The following is a 21,296-nucleotide window of genomic DNA, read 5'->3' as shown; positions in this document are numbered from 1 at the left end:
ATAATAAAATCTCAACACAAAACCATAAAATATAAACTTCCATTAAATCAATGAAACAAACACAATTTAACAACAAAAATCAGTACGGACTGGAGTATGTTATTTGAGTCATTGATTAATAAACATTTGAATATAACGGCCTCCTCCATACACAAAACCTAATCAACAAAAAATCATAACTAAATTCTACAACAATTTGATTAAAGACTTCAGACGTCTAAAACAGAATGATCAATCTTTTTAACAATTGCGAAACCGTACTTTTCCGACGGAAGTCGAAAGATCCAAATATGAAGGAGATTATCCTTAACAAGATGTTGGTTATTCCTTAAAAAAGCAGTCCATCCTCCATTAAAAATAAAAGAGTTGCACTTATTCCACTTAGTCAAATTAAGCTCAATTATGTCAAGATTATCATTGGGTTCAATCACCTTCACTATCACATCTATACCCACTTCTTTTATTAAGTTTACCCTGCATTGTCTTATGGGCATCATTAAACGGGCCTGATCCGTTTTCAAATCGGAGTCGGATAACTTCTTTTCGATCACAAACTTCGGGTCGAACCCTCCAAGATCACGAATTTTTTGCTTGTATATCTCCGGTAGTACTACTTCTCCTAGTGGTAGAGGCGGCGGTGGTGGTGGTGGTGGTAATTGTGGTTGACCACCAAAAGTAGTGATATCGATGGGTAAACGACGCCGTTTTCGCTTGGTGGTGGTGCGTGGTTGGCGGCGTGTAGGGATAATGTTGGGATCAAAACAATCAATTCTTCCTTCCATTTGAATGTCTACATTATTATTAAAGCCTACTACTTCGGCACAATCTTTCTGACTTTTCTCATATTCATAAGCCTTTTCGCAAACTAGCGCTAAACAGTCTAGTGCAGAAAGAGCAGATGTATCGTCGTTATTTAATTCCTCGAAATTTTCTTTACTAATTATATAATTGTAACTCTCGTAAACCATGGCATCCATCCTTTCTATAATTCTTTTGAAAAACTCAACTCAACTCAACTCAACCGTACAACTTTTTCGAAACAATAATACTTTAAAACTGATTTTAATTTATAGTCTCAAGCTAGGGAAATATTTATGCGTGATAGTTGGCCAAATTTTCTAATCCTAATTTTAATCGAAATCCAAGAAGATTTGATTTCTAATCCATAAGTTGATTAGAGTTTGAATCCCTGTAAGGTTGTCATTCAAATTAGTTTAACCGAGTGTTTAGTAAAACACAACCCTACTCAAATTGTGATACTTGGTAACTTCAATTCCAAATCAAGTACTCCACTACCTATTACGGAGTACATCCTTACCGTTAACGCAAATTCTTATTTACATGGGGTGTATGATAAATATTGTAAACCGAAGTTAAAGTTGACGTAAAATGCTTAAAACTCACCCTTATATATGTAAAAGTTATCTACATTTTAATAATAAAAAAAATTCATTTTAATAAAAAAAAATGACTAATAATGTATAAAATTAATCATTTAACACTTTAAATATTTATCTATTAACTTTTTTTTTAATAATATAAAAGTTACAGAAAACTGGGTAAAAATTATGTTGGTGCACAATAAATTTATTGTATAAATTGTGCATGCAAGACCATTTGTACAATTAAACAACTACGTAGTGAGTATTATAATTATATATATTTAATGATTGAATTGCTTGACAATTATATTGCTGATGTAAGAAACATACTAATTCTATAATAAAATCTCAAAACACAAAACCATAAAATATAAACTTTCATTAAATCAATGAGACAACACAAATTCTTATTTACAATGGGTGTACAATAAATATTGTACACCGGAGTAAAAGTTGACTCAAAATGCTTAAAAGTTACATTTATATATGTAAAAGTTATCTATTTTTTAATGATAAATTTTTTCATTTGAATAAAAATTATTTCATCAAAATCACTAATAATGTATAAATTAAACATTTAACCCTTTAAAATGTTTATCTATCAACTTTTTAATTTTATAATATAAAAGTTACAAAAAAATAGGTTAAAGTTACGAAAAACTGCATAAAAGTTATCTTGGTGTACAATAAATTTATTGTACACCTTGTGCGCGCAAGACCTTTTGATGAAACAAATCCAATTAAACAACAAAAATAAGTACAGACAGGAGTATGTTATTTGACTCAGTGATCAATAAACATTTGAATATAACGTCTACCTCCATACATAAAACCTAATCAACAAAAATTCATAACTAAATTCTACAACAATTTGATTAATTACTTTAGACATCGAAAACATAATGATCAATCTTTTTTTAACCATTGCGAAACCATACTACCTCTCCTAGTGGTAGGAGGATTCTTGCCATTAGTTTCAGACTTTCAGACCTTTAACCGGAACTGATTATAACAGGAAAATCAGAAAGAAAACATCCAGCATTATTACCAGTACAACACAATGACATAATCCACACTTAGCTTAGGGCATGTTTGGTATAAATTTAGGAAATAAAATGGAAAGGAAATACATTAGAAGGGGAAAGGGTACCTTTGACACTCCCACGCCGAGATCATCCACTGTTATCAGAGAGCTAAGACTGGATGAGTGGATGAATAGAAACTTAATTGGTAATAGAAATAAAGCATCCTTCCTCTATTTCTTCAACGGGGAACAACTAGTCCCAACCAAAATGTGACTTGCTTTTATTAACAAACTTCAATATGAATTTGTCTTGCTTAATCAATTCAGCATCTGCCTATTCTACTAGTCTTCTGTTTCCAGAATGCAAAATATCTGATACTCATTAGCTGAATTCTAAAATTATTTTCTGACCAATTTTTTTCAGGATCTGTTCGGTTCAGTTCAGCTCTCGACCTTGTATCTGCCAAAGCCGTGTAACAACTTCAACCATAGTTGGTCTCTCAACTCCTTTCTTAGCTACACATGCCATTGAAAAACCTCTTCTGTTTTATCTTTATGACAGAAATAAGAATACCCTGAATCAGACCGTTATTCCCAATAATATAGTTTTTCATGCAATAATTTGAAAATTGTTTAAACAGATATAACTCATATGACATGACTCACAAGAGCACAAACAAGGAAAAATGAAAACAGAAGCATTAAGCAACATTACCAGCCTCTTCAGAAATTTGAAGGGAAAAAGGAAAAGAAATTGACACCTGAATCTTACAGGGTATTTTCATTTATTTGCAGAGCTTCAACAAATGGCAGGTTGAGCTAAACATAGACCAGATGAAAGCAGAAATGAATGCCCAGTAGTATTATTACTTTATTAGTACTTGAACTTCTATCTATATGTTACTGACTATCTACAACTCTAAAAGAAACTCGTACCTAGTTGCCTCTCGTCCTCTGCTGCTCACCTTGCTTATCTGCATCATTTTTCTTAAACCTGACATTTCAAGCACAATTTCCACTTCACTTGTTGTCTTTACCTTGTATGTTCCAAAGCTCACCAACAACATCAATCATGGTCGGTCTCTCAGCCCCTTTCTTTGCTACACACGACAATGCAAGCCGTGCAACCCGTTGAATCCCATCCCTATTTTCTTCTTCCAAGACTTCACTGTCGATTATCTCCATCACGCAATTCTTCCTCACAGCTGAAACAAACACATCAACCAAGTCTGTCCCATCTCTGGCCATCAAAATAGGCTGCCTTCTGGTTAAAAGCTCAAACAAAAGAACCCCAAAACTATAAACATCACACTTATCAGTCACCTCTTGAGTTTCTACATACTCGGGATCAATATATCCCGGTGTTCCCTCAATAGGCCACCTTTGAGGCTTTTCCCCTGGAGTAATTGATACAGAGTACCCAAAGTTTGTTAACTTAGCATTACATGAGAAATCAAGAAGCACACTAGATGAATTAACACCCCTGTGCACTACCGGCTTTGCCAAAGCATTATGCATATAAGATAGCGCGTAGGCTGTATCAGTTGCGGCCCTCAAACGATCAGCCCACTTTATACGCTTGCTAGATGCAATATCACCATGTAAATGATGAAAGAGGTCAGCATTTGATAAGAACTCATAAACTGGTATCGGCACAAAAGTCTCAAGGCAACAACCATAGAGTTTTACCATATTGTCATGATTCATGACCATCACTGTACAGGCTTCAGTCAAGGTTAAATCAATCAGTAAGGGGTTTGACTCTCGCTTTGACGGAGCTTGAACGGCTAGCACACGATCTTCGATGGTCGTTTTATAGACGGTATGATGAGCACTTCTTCCGACAATTAGATCAGGGTCATAGTTGTTAGTAGCCTTTTCAATATCATTTCTTGAGAAAATCTTCAGCTGCCCAGCTCCTTTATGTTGGCCTTGACTCAAAGCAATTTGTTTTTCCAGCAAAATACCTCCATTTCTTATAAAATACTCCTCCATTGAATCAAACTTTAGGTTCCTGTTATTCTTGTTCTTGCTTCTCTTTGTTTGAGCTTGACCCATTTGTAATCTTTCTTGTTTTTTCAAGAAATTTTGCTCAGCTGTTCATATACATTGATAGAAAAGAAGACAAAATTAGTGAGCATACTTGCAAATTAACTAGCAGACCAAATGTAAATCCCCTCCAGTTTAAGTTAAAGCTATACAAAACTGATGAAAGTTATTTTTGAGGTTATCAAGTCTGTTGGACATTTTAACAAACAAGTGGTGGGCATGAAAGATTGAAAGGTGATCCCATCAGCCATCAGGGAGATGTATGTGGGTTCCAATATATAAATAGGTAGCGAATTCAACAAGGCACTGAAAGTCTGAAATCATATGGCAGTGCGTAGTTGTGTACCCACCAAATACTTCATACCAATTGTTGCAATTAAACCAAAATTAGAACAAACTTATCAATACTTCGTAATAATCAATGGTAATTAATCCAACGGTTATAATACAGATTCCCGTAACAATGACTTAACCAAAACAGTCCAGTGAGAATTGATGACGAAAGACAAATTTAACTACTTATTTAAAATGTCTACCACTCTACCCTATTTCAAAATCATGGATATGCTACTGGAGGTAATTGATGACGAAAGACAAATTTAATCTTCTTGACATGGACGTGGTCGTTTTGACAAATTTAAACTTGTAAAAAGACTATGTTGATTCTGAGTTTTGATGATGACAACGCAAACTTCCTAATCGTTGTTTAAGTGTGTTTTTGGAATGCTAAGTTAGGGAGTGCCTGAGTAGGACAAACTAAGCATGTGGAACAAACACTAAGCAATGCATGGAATTCCTAAAGAATCGATCAAGTCTGCATATGAAGGTTGTTCCCAAGACAGTTGTTCCCGAGACAGCAGGAACAACTGTTCCCAAGACAGCGGGAACAGCTGTTCCCAAGACAGCGGGAACAGCTGTTCCTAAGACGGCTGTTCCCACGACGGCTGTTCCCACGACGGCTGTTCCCACAACGGCTGTTCCCACGACGGCTGTTCCCACGACGGCTGTTCCCACAACGGCTGTTCCTAAGATGGCTGTTCCCAAGACGGCTGTTCCCAAAGACGGTTGCTCCTAAAGCAGGCTGATCCTCAACGACTGATCCTAGGCAAGTTATTAAGGGTGCTCCTCATATAATATGAAGATCATCAAAGTTCCGGAGAAGGAACAATGCATGAAGCATTCAAGTGATGCTTCAAAAGGTGCCAACATAGAAGCTACAACATATGAGTTTATGTTTAGATTTTATGTAAGTATTTTAATAACGTTTATGCATAATATGGAACAAAAGGAACACGTGTGTTTTAATATGTTTGAGAAAATAGTTTTTGTAAATAAAATAAAGTTTTATAAAGGAAAAACTTTTGGAAAATAAATAAAACGATTTTGAGAAAATCAACATTGGATTCTGATTTAGAATTCCTTGTTTTCCAAGAAAAGGTTTCTACTTGTTTCTAAAACTACTCCCACTATTTCCTCTAAAATTGAACGTGTTAAAAGTGGTTTGAAGAAGTCTCCCTGTTTCTCTCAATCAACGTGCACGTTACTGCTCCTAGTAACTGTTAGTGGCCGTTGAGGGGAACATGGGAAACTGACCAAGAAAGTTCTTCTATAAAAGGAAAAGGTTTTTCATTTCTCAAATCACAACTGACAACGCACAATATTTCTAAAGAGCTTAAGAGTTTTATCAAAAGTCAGTTTATAAAAGAGCGTGTTCCTAGAGTTTCTGTATTATTCATAAGCTTTATTGATTACTAGAAGTTTCAAATACATCGAGTTGTAATTTGGGGTACAAAGGGTTGAGTGATCCTAAAGTGACTTAGAGTCAAGTCAGTAAAAGAGTGTGAAAGGAACAAGGCACTGTAATCAAAGGGGATTGCAGTGGGGAACTCGTGTTCAAGTGGACCTCGAGTTATTGAGTGTGTTGTATTCGAGCGATTACAATATATAAAAGAGTTTGAGGTTTTTGCTTCTTGATAAGGATCAAGAAGTTTCCTCAGTTTTCACAATCTTCGTATTAATTTGATAGCTGTTCCTTTAATTTCTAAATTCCGCAAAGGAACAACCTAAGTTCACGAAAACAATTCACCCCCCCTCTTGTCAAGTGTTCCTACTAGAATATCAGTTGGTATCAGAGCGGGTTCTCACAAAAACACAGGAAACCCTGTCGAGAAAAAGCTCCTGGCAAACATGAACACTTACGAGAAACTCGAAGAAGGTTATTCAACTCAGAGACCTCCAATGTTCAACGGGAAATTCTATACTTATTGGAAGAACAGGATGGAGATCTACATCAAAGCTGAGAACTATCAAGTCTGGAGAGTCATAGAAGTCGGTAACTTCGAGGTAACAAAAACCAATGCTGAAAATGAGGTAGTTCCTAAACCTATTTCTGAATTTACGAAAGAAGATTTTGAGAAATACGAAATCAATGCTTTGGCAGTTAAGATTTTGCATTGCGGCCTTGGACCTCATGAACACAATAGAGTCATGGGGTGCAAGACTGCAAAGCAAATCTGGGATCTCCTTCAAATAACTCATGAAGGAACAAATGAGGTCAAACGTTCCAAAATTGACTTACTGATGTCTAAATATGAACGCTTTGAAATGCAACCAAAAGAAACAATTCAAGAAATGTTCACTCGTTTCACTAACATCACAAATGAACTTGTCTCTCTTGGTAGAATTATTCCCTCTGATGAACAGGTTAGGAAAATTCTGAGAAGCATGCCTCAAGATGATCGATGGAGGACCAAAGTCACTGCATTGTTCGAAACCAAGGATTTCACAAAATTTAACATTGAGCAGTTGGCAGGATCCCTAATGACCCATGAATTGCATCTGGGAGAAGCTGTTCCCGAGAATTCCAAAAACCGAGGCCTGGCTCTTAAGGCTGAGGATGAAGAGGATTCGGAACCTGATGAAGAAGAAGCTGCCATGCTAGTCAGAAGGATGAGACGATTCTACAGGAACTTCAAACCTGGAAATCAGAAAGGCAGAAATTCTGGAAGAAAAATAAATGGTTCCAAATCTGATCAAGGATGCTTCAAGTGTGGTGATCCTAACCATCTAATCCGGGAATGCCCCCAGTGGGAAAATGAAAAGGGAAAAGGCAAAGGGAAGGAACAGCCTAAGGAAAGATTCAACAGATCTACCTTTTCAAAACCAAACCTCAAGAAGGCGATGATTGCAGCTTGGGGAGAAGTCTCAGACTCGGAGGATGAAGAGGAACAACCAGAGGAGGAAACTGCCAACCTGTGCCTCATGGCAAAGATCGAAGGAACAGGGAAAGATCCTTCAAATGAGGTAACCTCCAAAACTCTTCAAACTCTGTCCAAGAATAGGTTGATTGAATTACTAATAGAAACTCTAGATGATTTTAAGAAGCTTAGTATAATAAAAGAACAAAGTGATAAAGCTTTAGAACTCAGTAAAGGACATATGACCTACCTAACTAATGTCAGATCAGATATACAGGGCAAGTTCTTTGAGTTGCTTGATAGGAACACCTCGCTTAAAGACTCTTATGAAAGAGTAAAAAATGAGAATATTCTTCTTAATGTAGAACTCAGTCAATACAAGTTGTTTAATTTAAGTCTAGACCCTACTAGATCCACTGAAATAAATATGGGTGTGTTTAATGTTGATCTAGAAAGATTAAACAGTGAGCTAATCACTGTGAAAGAACAAAAGGAGAAATTGATAAAGGAACTAGCTCTAGTCAACGCTTGGAAACAATCTCCTAAAATAACACCTAAGTGGATTGAGACTGCCAAATCCAAAAGAACTGAAGGTCTGGGCTTTTACTCTAAAAACAACAGTAAGAAGAAAAACTATGTTGATCTACCCAGTGTAAAGGTTTGTTCCTTTTGCGGCAATGGTGATCACGTTGTAACTGAATGTACCAAGAAAGAGGAACAAGTTCGAAAAAATGAAAACTATGTCAAGAAAATGTGGGTTAGAAAGGCTGATCTTGTAGTTGAAAAGGAACTCGAGGAAACCCGAGTTCCTGTAACTAAGCATTAGTTTTCTTGCAGGTCCTAGTGAGGGGGAACAACTCGTGGTATCTGGATAGCGGGTGTTCCAAACACATGACAGGAGACAAATCTAAATTTCTCTCACTAGAGGCCTATGATGGAGGAACTGTGACTTTCGGGGATAACAAGAAGGGCGAAATCATTGCCATTGGAAAAGTCGGAAGGTCAAGTTCCCATTCAATTGACAACGTGTTCCTTGTAGAAGGATTGATGCATAGTCTGTTAAGCATCTCACAATTTTGTGATAAAGGAAACTCGGTAAGCTTTACTTCAGAAAATTGTCGAATTATAAACAATGACAGCAAGAAAGTTATTTTGGAAGGAACTCGAAAAGGGAACACATATACTGTGGATCTAAACAAAGTTCCAAGGAACAACTTAACTTGTCTAAGTGTCATTGAAGAAGATCCCCTTTTGTGGCATAAAAGATTCGGACATGCCAGCTTTTCACTGCTTGACAAACTAAGATCAAAGGAACTAGTAAGAGGGCTACCTTCTATCAAGTTCCTTAAAGATAAAGTTTGTGAAGCCTGTGCCAAAGGAAAACATGTCAGAAGTTCTTTTAAGCCTAAAAACATAGTAAGCACAACAAAACCATTGGAACTCATCCATATGGACTTGTGCGGACCTATGAGAATACAAAGCAGAAGTGGGAAAAGATATGTCTTAGTTATAGTTGATGATTACTCACGTTTCACTTGGGTTATTTTTCTAACAAGCAAGGATGAAACCTTTGACGAGTTTGTTGCCTTTGCAAAGAAAATTCAAAGAACCACAGGTTATCAACTCATACATATAAGGTCAGATCATGGAACTGAATTTGAAAATCACAAGTTCACTGAATACTGCAAGGAACAAGGTATGGATCATAACTTCTCTGCTCCTAGGACTCCACAACAAAATGGAGTCGTTGAAAGGAAAAACAGAACCTTGGAAGACATGGCTAGAACCATGTTAATTGCTAGTTCCTTACCTAGGAACTTTTGGGCAGAAGCAGTAAATACAGCTTGTTATATTGTCAATAGAGTCATGATTAGAACCTTATTAAACAAGACTCCCTATGAGCTACTAAAAGGAACAACACCTAATATCTCTTACTTTAGAGCCTTTGGATGTAAATGCTTTGTCCATAACAATGGTAAAAGAAACCTAGGGAAATTCGATGATAGAAGTGATGAGGCTGTGTTCCTAGGATACGCCTCAAATAGTAAAGCTTACAGAGTCTATAATAAGCGATCAATGAGTGTTGAAGAGAGTGTGCACATTATTTTTGATGAAACTAACAATGTTAATGAAGTTCAGGAGCAGGAGAATTTCGATATTGGTTTAATTCGCCTTACAGATAATGATGAGGAAGATTCTCCAGCTGAACCACATAAGAAAGATCAAGGAATTCCCATACAAGAGGAACAAGTAGAAAATCAGGGTGTTCCCATGCAAGAGGAACAAGTAGAGAATCAAGGTGTTCCTATGCAAGAGGAACAAGCAGATAATCAAGGCGTTCAAAGGACGGAAGCAACCTTGGATGTTCCCGTGGCTCAATTTCAACCTAAGCCATGGAAACATCAAAGCTCCCATCCAATGAAACTAATTGTCAGCGACATTAGAAAGGGAATTCAAACAAGGTCTCAACTCAGAAACTTTTGTGCCTTTCATGCGTTCCTTTCCACAATAGAGCCAAGAAATCACACCGAAGCTCTGGAAGATGCTGATTGGATAACAGCCATGCAAGAAGAGCTAAATGAGTTCGAAAGGAACAAGGTGTGGCACCTGGAACCCAAACCTAAGCACCAGAAAGTGATAGGACTGAAATGGGTGTTCCGGAACAAGAAAGATGAACATGCAACAATCATAAGGAACAAGGCAAGGTTAGTGGTCAAAGGCTACAATCAACAGGAAGGTATTGATTTCGAAGAAACTTTTGCTCCTGTTGCTAGATTAGAAGCTATAAGAATCTTGATTGCCTTTGCTGCTTTTATGGGTTTTAAACTGTACCAAATGGACGTCAAATGTGCTTTTTTAAATGGTTTTCTAGAAGAAGATGTCTATGTGGAACAACCTCCTGGTTTCGAAAATCCTGAATTTCCCAACCACATCTATAAGCTTGATAAAGCTCTTTATGGATTGAAGCAAGCGCCTAGATCGTGGTATGATAGATTATCCAAATTCCTTTTGCAAAATGATTTTAAACGAGGCAGAATTGACAAAACTTTATTTCTAAAATCAAAAGGAGCAGACTTGTTAGTTGTACAAATTTACGTTGATGATATATTATTTGGTGCAACTAACGAAATTTTATGCAAGGAATTTGCAAATTTAATGAGCAGCGAATTTGAAATGAGTATGATGGGGGAACTAAATTTCTTCCTCGGTTTGCAAATCAAACAAACCAAAGAAGGAATCATGATCCACCAACAGAAATACGTGAAAGAACTCCTCAAAAAGTACGAAATGGAAACTGCCAAAGTGAATCACACACCAATGGGAACAACCACAAGATTAGACGAAGATCCCAGAGGAACAAGTGTGAATCAAACAAGATACAGAGGGATGATTGGATCCCTGCTCTACCTAACTGCAAGTAGACCTGACATCTCATTCAGTGTAGGCTTGTGCGCAAGGTTCCAGTCAAACCCAAAGGAGTCTCACATGACTGCTGTAAAGAGGATTCTCAGATACCTCAAAGGAACAGACGATCTATGTTTGTTCTATCCAAGAAGTGGAACATTCGACTTAAGAGGATATGCTGATGCTGACTATGCTGGTGATCTGGTAAATCGTAAAAGCACATCAGGTATGGTTCAATTCTTAGGTCCCTGCATGGTTTCTTGGGGTTCCAAGAAACAAAACACTGTTGCTTTATCCACAGCTGAAGCTGAGTACGTAGCTGCTGCTGCATGTTGCTCTCAAATCCTTTGGATAAAGCAACAGCTAAGGGATTTTGGTATCATATATGACTGTGTTCCGATTTATTGTGATAATACTAGTGCAATATGTATTTCTAAAGATCCAGTTCACCATTCCAGGGTCAAGCACATACACATTAGACACCACTTTCTTAAGGATAATGTAGAAAAAGGTTTAATTAAGTTGGATTTTTGTCAAACAGAAAATCAAATTGCAGATATCTTGACTAAACCTTTAAGCAGAGAGAAGCACGAGAAAATGAGACTGGAACTGGGAATGATCAAGCTAAGATAAGGAAGCAGGAAGATCCTCTAAAGGTATAAACTTTAATATTAAATGCCTGGCTTTAATAGATATTCATAATTTTACGTGCGAAAGCATAGCTGAAGTTTACCATCGTTAGAGATCAACCTACATAATGAAAGTGCATAATACATGATGAAATGAATGAATCAATAATACGAGATGCAAAATTAAGTTGTTCCACAACTAGATTCACCGTTATGATATTTCCTGTATTCTCTCCTATTTTTCAGTTATCAATTTTTTTTCTTTTTTTTTCTTTATTTTTCCTTTCGAATTTTTTTTTCCTTTCTCCGATTTTTTTTTTTTTTCGAATTTTTTTTCCTTTTTCCGATTTTTTTTTTCCACATACATAAACCTCATAAATTTTCTTAATCCTCAAATTCTTCCTGTTCCCAATATCTAAGAAAACAATGGAAACAATCCCAATGGATCTCAACTACTCATCCCCCACACCAACAAATACACGATTATTCCCACCTCCCGGTAATTCAATAATAATTTATTCTCCACCCATCCATACCCCTTCACAAACAATGGTGAAAACCAGTAACAATACCAACTTGTCAACCAAAAGAAAAAGAAACCCCAATTCTCCAATTCCCATGGAAACCTCTCCTCTCCAAACCCCTGAGAAACCACACTCACCACCAAACAACAACCCATTCGGAAATCTGACCACCCATATACCGACGAGGAGTCGGTTATCTCCGGCCACAAACCGACCGATCTCCTCGCCGGCGACACACCCCGACACCCATAACGCAAATCCCTTTGCGGTAGCATCAGACCACGAAATACCCAACCCACACCCCTTCGCGGTGGCTTTAACCCAGAACCCTAACCCTAACCGGTCCGCGGCGGCTGGACCTCGGCCGAAACGACCACGGCTATCGGCAACCGTGGCCCGCATCGCCTCTACTGGGCTCGAAAAAGGGTCGACCGGAAAGAGGTCGCCGGTGCGGGGGAATTTAAAACCTAAAGCCAGATCTAAACCTCTACACCAAACCACCGCCGAAACCGACGAGGAAAGGGATGAGGGCTCGATCTCAGAGGGGGATGGTCGGTCCGACTCAAAGGATGATGATGCAGTGATCGACAGCCGACGAACCACCGGTCGGCAACGGCGAAGGGCAGGTCGCGGCGGTGCTTCAAATACAAGGGGTGGGCGGCGACACTCGACCTTTGTCTCAGTGGTTGCGCATGAAGGTGAGGATAAGGGGAGTGAGTCGACTCAGGGGGAAGACACCGGCGGTCGGTCGCCGAAAGTGGTGTCCGGTGGCCGAAATCTTAGGGGGAAAATAATCTCAGTAAAGGAAGCAGATTTGGTTGAGGGATTTGCGATTAACAAGGTATGGTGTGACTCACAGTTTACTGATTTAATTGATTTATTAGAGCACCAAGATTGGATGAATTTATTCTGTGTTGTTGCAAAAAATCCTATTTTTCCTATGGCGATGTGTGAATTTAGAAATAATTTTGGGTTTGAGGACGGAGTTTGCAAAAGTGTTGTGAATGGAACAACCATATCTTTTAATGCTGAATACCTTGCAAAATTATTTCTTGCTCCTAATGAAGGATATGACCAGTATGTGAAAGGAAAATCGGATACAATTCAAATTGGGGTGATTACTAATGATATATTTGTTGAATTGATTGGAGGTGATTATAAGATAAGTTCTATTACTCATCAAGACTTGTTCCTTTCCCCAACCCAAAAACTCCTGTTTAATATTGTTAGGAGAGGCATTGTTCCTAGACTACACAAAAGAACCTTAGCCAGTTTGTATGATGCCTCCCTAATGTATTGTCTAGCCCACAAAATTCCAATCAACTTCCCTGCCCTAATGATTAAACACATGACCCACTGTATTGAAACTAACTGTAAGCTGGGTTATGGATCTTTAATGACTGAGGTGTTTAAAAGCTTTTCTGTTGACCTCAGTGAATATGTTGAAGTAAAAGTAAAGTCAGAACAAATTTTACAGCATGATTTGTTATTTTACTTAAAATTGGAGGTTGAGGACGGTAAATTAAACTGGAGAATGTCGGATAGTGATGAGGAAGAAGAAGAGTCAGGGGTAGTTAAAAAGATGAGAAAGGTGGTGAGGCAGGTAAAAGAGAAGAAGGTAGTCAAGGGTGCTTCAAAACCACCTCCGAGTGTGAGAAAGAGTACAAGAATTGCTACCAAAGGACCAACTTTAATTCGTCCTCCTGCTTATGTTGAAATTTCTGGTGATGATGAGGATGATGAGGGGGAACAAGGTGAGGAGGATATAATTATACAGGAAAAGGAACAGGCATCCAAACCTATAGATGTTGTTCCTAAGCCTAATGTAGCACTTGTTCCTCCACCCACAGCTGTTCCTCTTGGTTTTTCTGGTTTTGGTGGTTTTAGCTCATTTGTTAGCTCCTCTAATTCTTTGGGATCACAGAAGGATCCCTCGATTTCGGAACTCAAGGAGCAGTGAACTTCAGGAAAGGGTGGCTAGAATGTTAGCTGTCCAGGAAGGTACAGATGCCAGGATCAGTGAATTGCAGTCACAGGTGGGTGCCTTAGTTTCAGTGATTAAGGAGATGGGATCCGGTCTGCATCAACTCAATGCTCAAGTGACTACGAGCTCGTCCACTATTCTACAAAAGCTTGAAAAATAAATCCTTTACCCCTAAACCTGATCCGCTATTTGATTGTTACATTGGTTTTTTATTTGTTTGGAACAATATTTTTTATTTTTTTTTATTTTTTATGTGATCCTCAGTTTGGGTGAATCATCTTTTTAGACACTGTGGAACCTAAAGCTTGCATCTCTAAAAATTGGTTGAATTCTTTTGTTCTATATTAAGCTTACAATTAATTATGCATGTTGAGACTTGACTTTGAGGCTAACTTAGTTTGCCAAACGTTGATCGTGGGGCGCTATGAATATTATATTATTGCCTTGTATTTTCTCTTTTTGTTAATGCCAACAGGGGGAAAAGAATGCAAACTTTGTTTTAACTTGATCTTACCTATCTCCATGTCCCTCATTACCTCACTTCTCGCTGCTGTAAGTTTTTGTCTTAAGGTTTCAATTTGTTTTTCTTTTATTTTTTTTTTCTTTCGTAAATTTTTTCATTTCCATTTTTGAGTTTTAAAAAACTTGTTTAGGATTGCAAATAAGTTCGATTTTTTTTTGGTAAAAGTTTGCTTATGTTGTCATCACCAAAAAGGGGGAATATTGTTGATTCTGAGTTTTGATGATGACAACGCAAACTTCCTAATCGTTGTTTAAGTGTGTTTTTGGAATGCTAAGTTAGGGAGTGCCTGAGTAGGACAAACTAAGCATGTGGAACAAACACTAAGCAATGCATGGAATTCCTAAAGAATCGATCAAGTCTGCATATGAAGGTTGTTCCCAAGACAGTTGTTCCCGAGACAGCAGGAACAGCTGTTCCCAAGACAGCGGGAACAGCTGTTCCCAAGACAGCGGGAACAGCTGTTCCTAAGACGGCTGTTCCCACGACGGCTGTTCCCACGACGGCTGTTCCCACAACGGCTGTTCCCACGACGGCTGTTCCCACGACGGCTGTTCCCACAACGGCTGTTCCTAAGATGGTTGTTCCCAAGACGGCTGTTCCCAAAGACGGTTGCTCCTAAAGCAGGCTGATCCTCAACGACTGATCCTAGGCAAGTTATTAAGGGTGCTCCTCATATAATATGAAGATCATCAAAGTTCCGGAGAAGGAACAATGCATGAAGCATTCAAGTGATGCTTCAAAAGGTGCCAACATAGAAGCTACAACATATGAGTTTATGTTTAGATTTTATGTAAGTATTTTAATAACGTTTATGCATAATATGGAACAAAAGGAACACGTGTGTTTTAATATGTTTGAGAAAATAGTTTTTGTAAATAAAATAAAGTTTTATAAAGGAAAAACTTTTGGAAAATAAATAAAACGATTTTGAGAAAATCAACATTGGATTCTGATTTAGAATTCCTTGTTTTCCAAGAAAAGGTTTCTACTTGTTCCTAAAACTACTCCCACTATTTCCTCTAAAATTGAACGTGTTAAAAGTGGTTTGAAGAAGTCTCCCTGTTTCTCTCAATCAACGTGCACGTTACTGCTCCTAGTAACTGTTAGTGGCCGTTGAGGGGAACATGGGAAACTGACCAAGAAAGTTCTTCTATAAAAGGAAAAGGTTTTTCATTTCTCAAATCACAACTGACAACGCACAATATTTCTAAAGAGCTTAAGAGTTTTATCAAAAGTCAGTTTACAAAAGAGCGTGTTCCTAGAGTTTCTGTATTATTCATAAGCTTTATTGATTACTAGAAGTTTCAAATACATCGAGTTGTAATTTGGGGTACAAGGGTTGAGTGATCCTAAAGTGACTTAGAGTCAAGTCAGTAAAAGAGTGTGAAAGGAACAAGGCACTGTAATCAAAGGGGATTGCAGTGGGGAACTCGTGTTCAAGTGGAACTCGAGTTATTGAGTGTGTTGTATTCGAGCGATTACAATATATAAAAGAGTTTGAGGTTTTTGCTTCTTGATAAGGATCAAGAAGTTTCCTCAGTTTTCACAATCTTCGTATTAATTTGATAGCTGTTCCTTTAATTTCTAAATTCCGCAAAGGAACAACCTAAGTTCACGAAAACAATTCACCCCCCCTCTTGTCAAGTGTTCCTACTAGAATATCAGACTAGCATAACATTGACAGTGATACGCTATCAAGGAGGATTCGTGCCATTAATTAGTTTCAGACCTTTAACCGGAACTGATTATAACAGGAAAATTAGAAAGAAAACATCCAGCATTATTATTACCAGTACAACACAATGACATAATCCACACTTAATTAGGGCATGTTTGGTATAAATTTAGGAAATAAAATGGAAAGGAAATACATTAGAAGGGGAAAGGGTACCTTTGACACTTGAGATCAGAGCTAAGACTGGATGAATAGAAAACTAGAATGCTCTGCTTATGATTTGATATCATATTTTCACTCTGGGTGCTGAATGAATGATACGAGGTCAACTTGTCAACAGTCAACCTTCTCCTAATAGAACCAAATTATCAACTGTATTCTTTCTATTTGGTTGGGGAATCAACTATAATGAAGATATTAAGTGGCAACTAAGTCAAGTTTGTATTAATCAGTGGCACTGGCACACCTACATGTAACACAGTAACAGTAACAATGATGAGTTAACTTAATTAACACCCCTAGCTAGTTACTTCCTCCCGGATTTTTATAATTGCGACATAACTTCATGGCACGCAGTTTGAGGAAGAGATTAGAGAAGGAAAACGACCTTCAAGGGTTGCTTTATTCATGGTGGTACGAGTTCTGTAACGTTCTTGATTTCCCTGCTTGAGAGAGTCTTCAGCTTCCCTTGGCACAGAGCAATTTGCTTTTCCAACAAAATTCCTCCATTTTTGATAAAATACTCTTCCCTGGATTCAAATTTTGGCCTTTTCTTCATCTTCTTCTTGTACTTTGTTTGAGTTTGAACCATTTATGCTTCCTTGTTCTGGCCTAAATTTCCGCTCACCTGAACACAAACAAAATATGTTGCCTGTTAAGCAAAAAAAACATAGAAGTTTAAGATTAGCTTAGAATGGTTTTTTCGCTTATTCTTGTTCCATTTTACATACCTTTGACACTCCCCACATCAAAGAACGAGAGATCATCCACTGTTATCAGAATCCAGAAAGTCTGGACAAACAGAAAACTTCACTGTATCACAGATCAGATTGAAAGAACCCAAAAAATTTCATTGAGTATTGAATGAATTATATGAGATTATGAGGTCAAGTCATCACAGTCAACCTTCTCCTAATGGGACAAAATTATAACTTTATTAAGAATAACATAGTACACGTCTCACCACATACAAGCCCTGTGGGCTGTGGGGTTCCATCCTAAAACCAATCGGTAATAAAAAGTACGGCATCTTTCCTCTGTTTCCTCAACGGGGAACAACTAGTCCCAACTCAAATCTGACTTCCTTAATCAATTCAGCATCTGCAAATTCTACTAGTCTTCTGTTTCCAGAATGCAAGATATCTGATACTCATTAGCTGAATTCCAAAATTATTTTCTGACAATTATTATCAGGATCTGTTTGGTTCAGTTCAGCTCTCGACCTTTTATCTGCCAAAGCCGCGTAACAACTTCAACCATAGTTGGTCTCTCAACTCCTTTCTTAGCTACACATATCATTGCAAGCTTCGCAACCTGTTCTATCTCATCCAAACTAGCTTGTTCCAACACCTCACTGTCAACCATTTCAATCAAGCAATTTCTTTCCACCATAGAAACAACCAAACCAACCAAATCTGTCCCACCTCTAGCCATCATCAAACAAGGAGACCTTCTAGTTAACAACTCCAACAACAAAACACCGAAACTATAAACATCACACTTATCAGTCACCTCATGAGTTTCTACATACTCGGGATCAATATATCCCGGTGTTCCTTCAATAGGCCACCTTTGAGGCTTTTCCCCTGGAGTAATTGATACAGAGTACGCAAAGTTAGCCAGTTTAGCATTACACGAAAAATCAAGAAGCACACTAGATGAATTAACATCCCTGTGCACTACCGGCTTTGCCAAGGCATTATGCATATAAGATAGCGCGTAGGCTGTATCAGTTGCGACCCTCAAACGATCAGCCCACTTTATACACTTACTGGATGCAGTATCACCATGTAAATGATGAAAAAGGTCAGTATTTAAGAACTCGTAAACTGGTATTGGTACAAAAGTCTCGAGGCAACAACCATAGAGTTTTACCATATTGTCATGATTCATGACCATCACTGTACAGGCTTCAGTCAAGGTTAAATCAATCAGTTCGGGATTTGACTCTCGCTTTGACGGAGCTTGGATGGCTACCATACGATCTTCAATGGTTGTTTTATAGACGGTATGATGAGAATTTCTTCCAACAATGAGATCAGGGTCATAGTTGTTAGTAGCCTTTGTAATATCCTTACTTGAGAAAATTTTCAGCTGCCCAGCTCCTTTATGTTGGCCTTGACTCAGAGCAATTTGTTTTTCTAGCAAAATACCTCCATTTTTAATGAAATACTCCTCCAAAGAATCAAACTTTGGGTTTTTCTTATTCTTGTTTTTGTTCCTCTTTGTTTGAGCTTGACCCATTTGTAATCTTTCTTGTTTCTCAAGAAATTCTGATCATAATATGTTGCCTGTAAAGAAGACAAAAATTGTTAGCAGATTATTTTGTGGTCATCAAGTCTGTTGGACATTTTAACAGACAGGTGGTGGGCATGAAAGATTGAAAGGTAATCCCATCAGGAAGATATGTGTGGCTTCAACATGGGCTTTGAAATCATCATATGGCAGTGTGTAGTTGTGTACCCACCAAAGACTTTGTACCATGAAACACAAAAAGATTTGAATAATTTTCAACCAAAAGAAAAAACATAGTCAACACTCGTGGGCTATCTTTTCGTACAGGGTGCACAGTATGCATTGTGCACCGGATGTATAAACTACGGATTGCAATACACAATCTTTTCCCTTTTGCAATATTAAATGACTTCTTCACCAATAGCTGGTTCAATATTGGATAACTCGTAACTAGAGATGATCAAAAACCAATATCAAAGTTGTATTTGAAGGCTTGTAGAGTTGTAGGCATGTAGCATACAAGTATGAGTAGAGAGTTGCTACAGCCCAAAAATTCCCAAAGTGCCAAATATATTTTTGGGCCTTGCAAATGTTAATCAAATATAGAAAGCAGGAGTCACTTCAAAAAGAACCCATAAGAACACATCCTTATTAAGAACTGATAATATCTCTGCAGCATGATATCTGCGGATTTCCTTGTTATGCAGCTATTTTACTAAACTTCGCGTTCCAATTTGGACACCCAAATACATGGAAGTGTATTTGTGTCTCACTCTCACTACAAAAATCATTAACAATGCTTTCAGAATTCCCTGCTTCGCCTTTACCTGCTACAATCCCTGCGCGCCTATCCTTTCCGCACCTTTATTAGTACTTCCCTTGTTCTGTTGACCCTGTATCTGCTGAAGCAGCTTAACTACTTCAATCATAGTTAGCCTATCAGATCCTTTTTCTGCCACGCACACCAATGCAACATGCACAACCTGTTCAATCTCATCCTTGGTTGCCTGTTCCAAGACCTCACTGTCAATCATCTCCATCATACAATTTTTCTCCACAGCTGAAACGAACACATCAACCAAGTTAGTCCCGCGTCTAACCATCACAAAAGGCTCTCTTCTAGTTAAAAGCTCCAACATCAACACCCCGAAGCTATACACGTCGCACTTCTCTGTAACCTCTTCAGTTTCTTTGTATTCAGGATCAATATAACCTAAAACTCCTTCAACAGGCCATCTTTTTGGGGGTGTCTCACCTGGAGTTATGGGTACCGAGAAGCCAAAGTTAGTCAATTTGGCGTGGAACGAATCATCAAGAAGTATAATATGAGAGTTAAGATGTCTATGCACCACTGGATTTGATAAGGCAGTATGCATATATGATAGTGCATAACCTGTCTCTGTTGCAACTCTTAAACGATCAGCCCATTGCATATGCTTGCTAGATGCAGTATCCATGTGTAGATGTTCAAAGAGGCTTCCATTTGGGAAGTATTCATGCACTAGTGTTGGGATAGAAGTCTCGAGGCAACAACCATACAGTTTCACCACGTTTTCATGATTCATCACCATTGACATTGAAGCTTCAGTTAAATGATGATGAAGAAGACCAGGATGTGGATCTAAGAGTTGTGGGGCTTTCACTGCTACAAAACGACCTTCAAGAGTTCCTTTATAGACAGTTCTTAGGTTACTACTCCCAAGAATGAGATCTGTGTCATAGTAGTTTGTAGCCTTCTCGATAACTTCATTTGAGAAAATTTTCAGCTGCCCTGCTACCATGTGTTGACCTCGGCTCAGAGCGAATTTTTTTTCCAGCAAAATACCTCCATTTTTAATGAAGTACTCCTCCCTGGATTCAAACTTCGGTTTTCTCTTGTTCTTTGTTAGTGTTTGACCCATCTGCAATTTCCTTTCTGGCTCAAGATTTCTTTTCTTAGGACAGCCTGAGAAGAAGATTGGTTAGCATAAATTCATATAGAGATAGTTTATAGATATATGATAATGTATGTGTATTTGCCCGATATGTTTAAGTACTTTGTATATAATTGACGGTGTAGATCAAACTAACCTGTGTGACTCATGCGCCGGAAAGAGAGATCATCCACTAGGCTGCTTCGTTTCTTTAATCTGATCATCCACTAGGCATATTCTTCCCATTTCCATACTAAGTGAAAGTCAACGGTCAACCATCTACTCTCAAGTTTATGTTTGACTCCAGCTTGTAGCGGTAAATCTGATCAAGAACCCATCATGGACAGTTGTTCTTCTCATTAAAAATGGAAGAAAGTAATGTGGCTCACAAGCTTCTAGTCTTCGCTCATCAGGAGGAACATATGCATAAAACTCATTTCCTCATCCCACAAGTTGCTAACTTCAAAGTTTGTTCATTATCTTTCATATATATTGAAAATCATAAAACATACACAATTTCAAAATGTATAATGATGA

The 21,296-nt window shown here is 37.9% G+C and overlaps 3 protein-coding genes across 4 annotated transcripts; all 3 read right to left on the bottom strand.

The window, feature by feature from the left end:
* Positions 1-2,068: 2,068 nt before the first annotated feature.
* Positions 2,069-19,667, bottom strand: LOC110799614 (putative wall-associated receptor kinase-like 16). Of its 2 annotated transcripts, XR_008919151.1 has the most exons (4): positions 17,343-19,667; positions 17,000-17,239; positions 3,343-4,502; positions 2,069-2,957 (listed from the first exon to the last, which is right to left on the bottom strand). XR_008919151.1 is itself a non-coding variant. In XM_022004896.2 (3 exons), exons 2-3 carry the CDS (start codon positions 17,019-17,021, stop codon positions 3,427-3,429), a joined length of 1,098 nt encoding a protein of 365 aa, XP_021860588.1. In that variant the 5' UTR covers positions 17,022-17,239; positions 17,343-19,667; the 3' UTR covers positions 3,340-3,426. The 2 variants fall into 2 exon arrangements, 1 of the variants encoding a protein (XP_021860588.1); XM_022004896.2 differs by lacking the exon at positions 2,069-2,957 and having other exon boundaries at positions 3,340-4,502.
* Positions 17,818-18,855, bottom strand: LOC130459138 (wall-associated receptor kinase-like 17). Its single transcript, XM_056827415.1, has one exon. The coding sequence runs from the start codon at positions 18,853-18,855 to the stop codon at positions 17,818-17,820; it is 1,038 nt and encodes a 345-aa protein (XP_056683393.1).
* A 249-nt stretch (positions 19,668-19,916) lies between the features above and the next one.
* On the bottom strand, positions 19,917-21,055 carry LOC110799611 (wall-associated receptor kinase-like 10). The gene is made up of 3 exons (XM_056827101.1): positions 20,917-21,055; positions 20,196-20,791; positions 19,917-20,101 (listed from the first exon to the last, which is right to left on the bottom strand). Exons 1-3 carry the CDS (start codon positions 20,981-20,983, stop codon positions 20,060-20,062), a joined length of 705 nt encoding a protein of 234 aa, XP_056683079.1. The 5' UTR covers positions 20,984-21,055; the 3' UTR covers positions 19,917-20,059.
* Positions 21,056-21,296: the final 241 nt, after the last annotated feature.

The sequence above is a fragment of the Spinacia oleracea genome, chromosome 4 (genome assembly GCF_020520425.1).
Source record: "Spinacia oleracea cultivar Varoflay chromosome 4, BTI_SOV_V1, whole genome shotgun sequence".
Taxonomy (NCBI): Eukaryota; Viridiplantae; Streptophyta; class Magnoliopsida; order Caryophyllales; family Amaranthaceae; genus Spinacia; species Spinacia oleracea.
This window is presented reverse-complemented; position numbering and strand designations above follow the sequence as displayed.

Coding starts and splice junctions, on each gene's coding strand:
- LOC110799614 (XM_022004896.2), bottom strand. CDS start 17,021: ATGAATAAAGCAACCCTTGAAG. Junction 4,503..16,999: donor GAATAAAGCAACCCTTGAAG/GTCGTTTTCCTT, acceptor GTATATGAACAG/CTGAGCAAAATTTCTTGAAA.
- LOC130459138 (XM_056827415.1), bottom strand. CDS start 18,855: ATGGGTCAAGCTCAAACAAAGAGGAACAAAAACAAGAATAAGAAAAAC.
- LOC110799611 (XM_056827101.1), bottom strand. CDS start 20,983: ATGATCAGATTAAAGAAACGAAGCAGCCTAGTGGATGATCTCTCTTTC. Junction 20,792..20,916: donor CCGGCGCATGAGTCACACAG/GTTAGTTTGATC, acceptor TCTTCTTCTCAG/GCTGTCCTAAGAAAAGAAAT. Junction 20,102..20,195: donor CTGCCTTATCAAATCCAGTG/GTGCATAGACAT, acceptor CCATAACTCCAG/GTGAGACACCCCCAAAAAGA.